This window comes from Aplidium turbinatum, chromosome 7 (assembly GCF_918807975.1).
Source record: "Aplidium turbinatum chromosome 7, kaAplTurb1.1, whole genome shotgun sequence".
Taxonomy (NCBI): Eukaryota; Metazoa; Chordata; class Ascidiacea; order Aplousobranchia; family Polyclinidae; genus Aplidium; species Aplidium turbinatum.
In genome coordinates, this window is record NC_137478.1 from 32,897,700 (window position 1) to 32,908,386 (window position 10,687).

The 10,687-nt window shown below is 39.4% G+C and overlaps 1 protein-coding gene across 1 annotated transcript; it reads left to right on the forward strand.

The window, feature by feature from the left end:
* The first annotated feature begins 6,577 nt into the window (after nucleotides 1-6,577).
* On the forward strand, nucleotides 6,578-10,474 carry LOC145774571 (testis-expressed protein 52-like). The gene is made up of 5 exons (XM_082585836.1): nucleotides 6,578-6,800; nucleotides 7,097-7,433; nucleotides 8,205-8,344; nucleotides 8,928-9,084; nucleotides 9,583-10,474. Exons 1-5 carry the CDS (start codon nucleotides 6,616-6,618, stop codon nucleotides 9,685-9,687), a joined length of 924 nt encoding a protein of 307 aa, XP_082441962.1. The 5' UTR covers nucleotides 6,578-6,615; the 3' UTR covers nucleotides 9,688-10,474.
* The last annotated feature ends 213 nt before the right edge of the window (nucleotides 10,475-10,687 follow it).

Sequence of the window (10,687 nt, forward strand, 5' to 3'; positions counted from 1 at the left end):
GATAAAGTCTAAACTAAAACCATACTGGGATATCATGAAGACGTCTGGGATATCAATGGCCAGTAGCATAGCCAAGGGGAGAGGGGGTTAGGCCTTGGGGGTTACAACCCCACTTTTGCACGCGTGTGACGTCACGATATTGAGAAAGATGCTTTCAGTCTCTTTTTGCTTGGAAATGATGGCTTCAGTCTAAAAAAAACTTGCCTAATTTTAAACAAAACTGCATTAAAAGAGCGAGTTTTGCCAATACTAAACATTCAAACATCTCAGCCAGGAATTAACAAGAAAACATAGAGACTTGGCTTTGTTTCCGAAAAATGCCGAAGAAAACATGATCTTATCCTTTTGCTATGCCACCGGACAGCACCATTTTACAGGAATATTCATACCCTCATTTTTGTTGAAAATGCTCTCAGAATGCACCAAATTCAAAGTAGTTTGTCAAAATTTTCTGGGGGAGGCCCCCCAGACCCCCCGCCGCTGGGTGTCGTCTTAAGCGGAAACGCCGTCGGGCTTCGCCCGCCGGCCGTCAAAACCCCCCTCTCAATATTCCTGGCTACGCTACTCTCAATGGCCCCGCCCTTCAGAAAATCCTGCGTACGCCACTGCCTACGCTTGTTTTTTTTTTAACGATTCAGGTCTCTTTTATAACTCATGCAATAGAAAAGGTCATTTCTACAGTAAACTCAAACGACAAACTACGTAAAACGTGTGTTGACAAGACGAGGCTACTCTGAGAAGATACCGATTGGGTTAGAGTCGATTTTTTCACTTGTCTAAAATTGTAAAAGACATACCTTTCACATCATATGAATCTCACCCACATCTGTACACACAAATAGTGCACACACAGAATTACTTCTACTTTGTGTCATCCAGCTTAACAAAATAGTTAAAAAACATGCTCCCAGTAATTTATCTACATATCTGTATGATCTGTATATGGACTTTGCATAAGAATCACAAAAATGACAGCCTAACCCTAAAAAAGGCTTAATTTTATTGCAAATACCTCAGTTTAGTTAGTCACCTGCAAAACTTGTCACCGGGCTGTCCAAAACAAACATTTCTGGTCGAAACGAAGCATCTCATAAAGAAATTTGAATCAAAATAACAAAAACTGACAAAAATACTTTGACAAAAATCTAAATCTCAGCTTACATGTGCATTTTCTATCTGAAACAGGTTAACTCGACCTGTTATCAGCCGGGACCTGATGGTCCCGCCCTCCACTAGTTTTGAAATTTTATATAGAAGGAATTTTCCTAAAGCGCTGATATTTCTTGACTTTTACTTTTTATCATTTGAGCATCGTTTAAACCTAATTTGGTTATTTTTGGAACATTATGTGGTTCACAATAAGCATTTTGTCACAGGTTGTTCAGAAATTTTGTCTAAATTCCTATATTTTGGCAATCGGCCTCGAAATGACTCATCGCTTCTGCTATTGTATACACAGTGGCCGCAGTCAACCGCGAGTCAAGTCATCAATCACACATTTAAACTTAGAACTAAACGCAATGGGACTCAGTGTAATTTATCGTTTTATCTAAATCCCAGGCAGTTTTTGTTGCGTCATTGCACAATCTCGGCAAGTGAAGTTGACCAGTTTTTACGAAGATTCGACGTGTTCAAAACATGAAAAGCAAACTTTGGTTACTAGGAATGATCCGTTACTTTAGTTTAGTATTTACACTTTGCTACTTCTGAAAAGAAAAACAGGGCTAATCACAACCGAATCATCAACCACAGTTATCCACAAAGCGTTGTACCATTATGTGTAGACGACATCAGAGGAACGGGTTATTCCAAAAAAGAAATAATCTCGGCAAAGTTTCTGATCGTCGCTCCAAATGCAATATGCCTTTTTGCACAAAGCACATATTGAAACTATGTATGTCATGCCATTCATGACATGTAGGCTACAGTTGAGAAGGAGCGATCTTCCCGGCGTAAGCACTACCTGACTACTCACAACAGAACAACGAGCATTGTGTTTCTCTAAATGCTTGTAAACTGAATTTTTCATAACTCCACGATCATTTGTGTGTTGATCCAGAATTGTGGTACATTTCATTTTTAATTATGTAAAAGTAAAATTAACTATTCTTACATTGTCTCGACATTGCCAGACTCAAGTTAAACAACCCAGACAGAAAAACCTGTCATTTTTACATTGATTCAACGTCTGAAAAATGACGGGTTTTGCTGTCTGGGAAATTTAGCTAAAAGCAGCAGCCCAGGCAGAAAAGTTGGCTTTTATATCGTTTCAACGTTTAGCTACATTGAAAAGTATCAAAAAGAAGCTTTTTTTCTGATTCTAAAACATTTTGGCAGGTTGAAATGAAAGCTACACTCTATGTTATGAAATGAAACGCCTGAAAAAACAGCTGACTGGAAATCGTGTTACCTATACTTCTAACCCAGCCAGTAAATCAACCACTTTCAAGAATGATTCGACGTCTGCAGACGTTAAATAAATGTAAAAAGGACCAATTTTGCTGGCTGGGAAAGAATGTGATAACCTAGAGTTCTTTCAACCAGAAAATCAATCTGCGAAGGTTGAATCAATGTAAAAAAATGATTTGCTGGCTGAGACGCGACAACTATTTTATGCTTTCATTCATCTTGATTTGTCATGAGAGATACTGCGGTGCTAAGCAGCCATGACCACATGCGGAGAACCTATCAGTGCAATTCATCACAATAAACTCAAAATCGCTTGATGTAGTATGAATATGAAAAATACTGTATTTATTGTAGGAAAAAATAATTTGTTTCAAAGTATTTTTTTGAATGTTCACAAAATCATCAAAATTAAAATTCGAACGAAGAAAATCGGACATAAAATGACTAAATGCCAGCAAAATTCGCGTTTTTAGAGCTTTTTTGCAACATATGTCTTCAGAATACACAAACTAGGCATTTATTTCGAAAACAAATAATTACAATATAAAATAAAAGCATGTGACTATGTGCATGCCAATTTTCTCAAATGTGCGATATTTAGCGGCTGAGTTATAACCCATTAATCAGAGCGTGACCAAATGGTCCCGTCTCGTGCTTTTCGCGTGTCTTTGACACGAATACCAGAAAGGGTTAATGCAGTGCACATACAAGTGCAGGCTGCACAGTGTATATTGCTCAGCATAGATGAGTGGGGGGTGTTTTGTTGCTTGGAGAATTTTTGCGTTTTGTGTTCTCTGGGAGAGAAGGCTACATGACAAAATACCTCGTAAATCTGTGATCAGTTGAACCATCTTTGGGTAATTTAAGGTTTTCAATTTACCTGTTTTTAATTCTGACCATCACAACAAAAAACAATTTATGTTAATATAGAAAAGGTCTGGCAACATTTTTAGAAAAATTCAAAATGCAAAAAACGGATGATCAAAAAAGTATTTACACATACAGCCTGTTTATCGGACATGGATATTTTTAAGATCTGCAAAAACAGACAATTGTTTTTAACTAAATTTTCGCTGAGTTGCATTGTGAAAAAGTGTATCTGATGCCGGCATATCACAACTTGGTTGTTGTCGTCAGCTTACCGTGAAGCGTGCTTGAAACTTCGAGCGTCATTGTTTGGTGTGGACACAATGGATATTACACCGAGCCGCGCGGTGGCTATTGTTGCTGTCATTGTTACGGTAGCCTGATCAAACACAATGACCTGGAAAGATTGCTTTCCTATTGAAAGTTAAACTGATACGTTTCCAACCAGAAGTAGTTTACTTGTGCCGATGTACTTCGCCTGTGTACTCAAACAACCAACTTGGTCAGTGTCAGGAAAGTTAATGACGTCAGATGACTGTTTCGTTGTTTTAATTGAAATCTATGACGTAGGTCAGGTTGGCACAGACCGCAGGGATACAAGTTTAAAACTTGGCTAATTCTTAGCTTTCCCAAAGCGGCCACGAATGTTCCTCGCTTGCTGCGATGTACAGTATATGCGATCCCACAAGCAGGGTTGCCACAAGGTTGTGATGTTTAGTGAAGGCTACTTATAATGCGGGCTTACAATAATACTAGGATGGAATTACATTGAAGGATTGAAGAGTGGCCAATGAAAGCGTTGGTAACAAAAATGAAAAATTTACAGAAACCGTTTCTTTTTAATCGCTTTCCACGCTGTTAGGCTGCATAGTTCAATCAGCCTTGGAGACAAAGAAACAGGGAGAACGAGCGACGTTAGTTCAAAACCGGATGAGTGCAGTTCAGCGATACATTTTTAGGACAGTTTTTCATTCATGAAATAGAACAATTAACAACCAACAATAATTGAAAGCAAAAAATTCCAGGATAAAACTTCCAAAACGGTTTTCCCACTCTGACTATGAATATCCAATGAACTAAGTTGGTTGGATTCTGGTTCGTTGCATCAACAATCACGTGATTGTGACGTGGTGCCTGCGTGTGATTCTTGTAAAGCCTCTTGTGCCTCTTGTAAAGCGTCGAGGCGTCACACGATCAGTAGCGTTGACAGGGGTGTCCAGGGAGTATTTTTGGACCATGGCCCTTGAAGATTTTAGGAGCCCGTAACTTTTCCAAAGAGCCTGAAAACTTGAAGAAACCATCATGTACAGTATTCTTTGAATACAGTGCGTTTTGTTAAATGCGTCTTGATCTGGGGTCCAAATATCTTATTGGTACCGGGCCCAAATTATCCTCTCAACAGCCCTGCACAAGCATACGGCCCTGCACACGCATACGGCTCTGCACAGGCATACGGCCCTGCACACGCATACGGCCCTGCACAGGCATAAAAATGGTGGTTAAAATAACAGCTTAGAAATGTGCAATAAGAGGAAACAACACATTCTTTGTGGACATTTATTATTATTATTATTCCTTAATTTGTTTGCTGTACAATAAAGAGATTTAACTTGTGTTAGTCAGGGCCTCTGAGAGAAATTTTTGCTAAGGGTACGAAGGGTCATTCCGGGCCCCCCTCTCACTCGGACCCTCTTTGTCTTGGGCAAAACGCGTGATGTTTGCTTAGGCATATTGCACACCATATAACTTACAACATTTTACTGCAAAATTGGACATCTGTGCGCATTGCGCAATAATAGTATCAGGATGCAACAAAACTAACTTCTTATTTAGTGTTTGCATATCATGTGATCTGTCCCTCGCCAATTTGTGTATCCTGCATTGAATTCGTGTGTCAGTTGTTGATGGTGCTGTTGAGAGGTGTCGCTTGTAGCCTACAGCCTTAATGTAAAATTTTCAAATTCATTTTTATTTTTTTCTCTTAGAATTAGATGTAGCCTATGGTTATTCCTAATGAGGACACTATGTGGTGTCGAAAACGTTGGATTTAGTAGTTTTATCTTGTTTTTTTGTGTGTTTAATAGAAAATGTTAAATCCGCTAACGTTACTGAGTGTTATATGTATCTGGTACAACAAGTCAAGCTCTCTACCAAGGCTCAAACATAACATCTGGTTAAAGCATAATCAAATTAATCATCTGACCAATAAACTTTCTTCATTAACTTTTGTATTCACCACATGCCAAGCAGAGGTGAACGAAGTCACTTTTTTTACTCCGGCTGCGCTCGTGCTTCAGTATTCACTCGGGCTCCTGCTCCGAAATTCATTTTGAAGTGAAACAAGAGTGAAACCACTGTTTTCGAAAAGTTTTTAAAAAACAAAAAAAGCCCAAAAATACCCAGAATTTAAAAAAAAAAACCTAGCGGGTTAGGTGTTTTAAAATAATTTAGGGTGCTATAAACAAAACGTTTTTGCACGTAAAGCATTAAATCACCACTTTGGGCCCCTAATTTGCGCGCAATTAATTCAATTACTTTTCCGGGCCCTTGTTCTACATTACGCCCCCCCTTCCCCCCCCAGGATTAAAGAATAAGAACTTTTATGCTTGAATTTAGTTATTTCGGATGGTTTTAACCAAACAATTTTGCGCGTAAACGATAAAATCACAATTTTGGGCCCCCAACAATCACAGTCTTAGGCCCTCAAGGATACGCCGTACCCTCCGTACCCCCCTATCATAGGCCTTGGTGTTAGTATGTCACTGTAATCTGACAAAGACAACTTGATATGGATACCCAAATACTTAATGTTTTCAACCAAGTGAATTGGTACCTAACTACTGTAACTAGATTTTAAGCGGTTTAATTTCTCAACATACAGAGCAAAGAGGAATCTACGCAAAATTCTTTCCTATCATTTACCATCTTTAACACGGAAGGGTTGAGAGAGGTGAATTCCTCAATTCACAAGCATGGTTTGATGCATAGCCAAGTAGTGAGAGCACTCGCATGGGCGCCGGTTCGACACCGCTCAAGTTCATGCGACTGTGTCTTTGGCAGAACACTGTAAGAGTTAAGACATGTCTGAAGGTGGACACGATGATTGGCTTCCTTGTCTTCACATCCACTTAATCAAAATCTTCAACTACCATGTGTAAGGCTGGACGTATAAAAAAGAAAGAATGCTGTACCAATACTGCAACAAACGAACGAATTGCATATAGGTGCTCTTGTTTCAATTAATGTTTTGAGTAACACGTGATTGTATTTTCTTATCCCAGCTTAGCAGTGAAATATATTTTACTTTTTGTGACACTGTGTCATCACAATGCCATAAATATGACGTCAAATCCAGCAGTGAAAAGACCCGAGCACTGGAGGGCAGTACACATCTCCTTGGAGGAACGAGAACGATTGTTTTCGGACCCAAAAACGCGATATACAGCGTTTTCACCGCGACCAGAGACGAGGAGAGCCTTGGAAAAATCACCAACGACAGACACAAAAATCAGTTTGAATCATAAGTAAGTTTATGGAAATATGATTTATTCAACCAAGAAGCTGATATGGAACGATAATGTGTGATTTTTTAAAATTAAGTCTAACGCTGTATTCATCACAAAAATGCATCGACCTCAGCGCATGATAAAGCAGACAGTATGAGTGATGCAACCGCCTACCCAATCACTGCAACTGCGAAAAGCTGTGTCTTGCTGCATCGGGAGTTGCTCATTTGTGAATCTAGACATTCGCCGCGTGTTTGCAACTTTCAGTTATCACCAGTAGCATCATCATCATCAATGATCACTTCACTTTGTAGGTTACGCACTTTCCGCGAAGAATCAACAATCATTTACCCTATGACGTCATATCAGACTTGGATGGACGCTGGAAAACTTGAGCCCATGCTCCCCCAAGCGACCGACCCGGAATACAACGCCAACGTGTGGCGGCACTTTAGCAGCAGAGAGGGGGCGCAATATTTTGGGGACTCAAAAGGGGTGTCAGCCCTCGTAGCGTCCATGTATCCTCTTAGTATTCCTCCACCGTCTCGCATGGGTGATTTCACGTACGCGCAGTTTATCAAGTATGGCGACATATACCGCGACCCCATTGTCAAAAAGAAGAAAATCACTTGGACAGAAAAGGAGATTTCGGTGAGGAAATGTAAGGCGTCGTTAGATGACGCAAAGCAGCGTTTTAAATCTTTTTCACGCGCGCCCTAAAGGTTTAAATGTGAAAGATTTGAATTCCAATTGTGGTTCCTCTCGTTAAACCTTTAGATTTCCCAACACAACTTGGTTTGGTTGGTTTGTTTTGGTTTTTGAATCTTTATCCTTGGACTGACAAAGCCTTGATAGGTTATTCCTGGTAGTTTCGCATACTTGCAGAGGCTTTTGAATTTTCGTTTGGTTAATTAAACTTTTGAAATCTACATGGTCCAAAGTACATGTGTGCCAATTTTCATGCTTGTGTCACCAAATGAAGTATTTTCAGGGTTATCTACCTCACTACAGGGCCGGTTACCGAGATTGACAGAGTGAAGTTTCCGATTGTTGAAGTCTTCTTGCCGGGGAATTATTCCATCGTTCCTCCAAGTGTTTCTACGATTCTGTAAATTTTCCGCGATTGCATTTCAGTTTTTCACCGACTTTTTAAAACTCCGACGTTTCATTAATTCCTATGATAGACATCTTCACATTAAAAACGTCCATTGTTGCGGTGTGCAAACGTCACAGTAGCAAGAAGCACGACTGATTCTTGTTTGGGTTTGTTGCGTGAAGTAGTTAGGAAGCGTCTACGTCAACAAACGCGATGATAACTTTTGGAGTATGTTTAAAGCTTTGTTGACGTTGGATCATGTAACTCACAATCTGGCGCTAAAAAGTGACGTGTTTCTATGATGTCACAATCACGTGTTCAATCAGGAAATGAAGAAACTTGATGTTTTGTCAAAAGCACGAGTGCCACCTACCGATGAAAAAGGACGCATCTTTCCTCCGCTAGCTTTCCGGAGGTTAAAAGCTCAGGGAAGGATACGCCATCTTCCAATGACTTTGGATAACAAGTGAGTTCTGAAACTTCCAAACCTGGAGTTTGGGATGAATTCATGCTGCCAGGTGAATCGTGCAGAGGAAGCTTGTTTTTGTTTTTATTTAATTTCATCTGCTCGATCAGTTTGGTCCAGGATAGCTACCCCTCGCCGTGGTGGTCTTTGTCTGTGGTTTCCTCCCATAGGCCACAAACAGATGCGTACAATGTTGTGTTTACATTATACAATAATTGAACAGCGTTGATGAAGAGCATAATTTTATCAATTCAATCAAATTAATAAACAGACATAACTCAGCAACAACACTACATTTAACTTATAAAAACAAAAACAATAAGCGAACGTTTTCGGCTAGTCATACAGCTCTTTTCAAGCCTAAGTTATAAGAAAAATATTTTTAAAAGAAATACCAAAGAATAATACACTATCACAGCAAAGTATAGTCAAATCCAATCAAATTAACTCCGTCAAATTCTCGTCTTTGATAAACTAGTTTTGAATGTTTTCAAGTTCCAGAAAATCTGAAGGATCAACATCACGCGAACTTTGTTTCAATTGTAAAGTTAGTGATCACGACGTCACAGATAACTCTTTGCAGATATCCATTGGGCAACGATCGGGAGAGGCCCCAACACATCACCGGGTTCGAAAAACAATCGGACACCGCGTCGCTGGCGTCGAGAAACACCAGCCTACGTCATAAAGGCTTACTGTGGAAGTTTTCCTACAAATTAAACAACCCGGAATACGACAGGGTGAGCTGATTGGTGTTTACCTAAAGTATTTTGTTCCACATTGTTTTGCGCACAAGATCATTGTCTACGTCATGTACAATAGATGCAATAACGTTGACAGAGGGAGTCCGGTAGGTAAGTTTAGACCCGACTTGGGATCATTTAAGGAGCCCCCAAATTTTTGCAAGGGCCTAAGAAGGAAGAAAGAAGCGCGTATTCTTTGAAGTTTCATATTGGTTCTTTGGTAGTTTCTGGTTTGAGGGGGCCCGAGCATTGCTTTGTATAGCCAAAATTGGACCCAATTTTTTTCTCAACAGCATAGGGTATGATGCGTAACTAAAGCCTACCAGGCTACCACTATAGCGGCAACCTACATTGTGTGAGCAGCATTGGCGAAAGACCGATACATCATCGACCATAATTGAAAATATGTCTCGCTTTGAAACAAAAACTCTATTCAAGTAACATTGAAACATTCAATGACGAGCGGAAAAAGTTAAACATTTTTAATGTGTTCAGGCAAAAGAAGTTCAAATGGAAAAAGAGAGGTGGAAATCCCAGAACAGTAAGATGCGGACGATTAGAAAGCGAGTCCTTCAACAACAACTTCTAGCCAGTTACTAGAGGATCCATTTGAGGAAACTGATTCCAAATCACTTCCTCGGTTATCAAGGACGGATGGCTCAACTGCGACAAAGCATAGTTTCATTTGTTGTTAGTTAAATTAAGCCTTCAAACATGGAAAGGGAACTTGCCCCATTTGGTTTCAAATACAAAGTTGAAAGCCGTTGTGAAGGTTTCTTGGACCTGTTTGTTGAACTTGTTTTCTTTACAAAAGTTTACTTTAAAAGTATAATCGGTTGTGGATCCCGCGCAACGTGAATGTTGTAGGTGGAACATCGCGCGAGTAGTCTAAGAAGCCAATGAATTGTTCTAGTTTGTTAAACTTGCTGATATCAAGCGAAGTTCTTAAACTTGCAAATCACAGTTTAAACTTTTTCAAAACATTTACTTGAGACTTCAAAATATTATACTTTTGTGTTTGTTAAGTTAGAATTTCATCAACAACAGAATTTCATCTGAATTTCATCAACATCAACAACAGAATTCTGAAGCGTGAAAAGTTGGCTCTGGACCCAAGTTTTTTACCTTTTGTTTATTAGCATCGCTAGAACGCGATTTTAAGCGGCCAATGACGTCATAAAGCATTGTTCCGTAACTTTACTATCTCAAGCTTCTCATCGAGTGGAGGATCGAGAACATTCGTGAGTTCCCTCAAGTTCTGTCTGTCTTTCAACAAACAAGATTTTTCTAACAACATGTCAAGTTTTTTTTTTGTTGTCGTGCCAAACTTTGTTTGTTTGTTTTTGTTTTGTTTTGTTTTCATCACTTTTTAAGTAAAATCTTTTATTTCGGCAAAAAGTAAGTTTCATTTCGAATGTCCGAGCTAGCAGGGAGGCTAGATCAGTTTAAATGTTGTGGGTTCTTCTTGACACGCAACTTCGCGAGACGTCGGTTCGGTAAAGTACTTTTTTTTTAATAATATTAATAATAATCGTGTTTTTATTTGCGCCCATTGCGATAACATACAGTACACTGCGATCACAGATGCGATACAACAGAC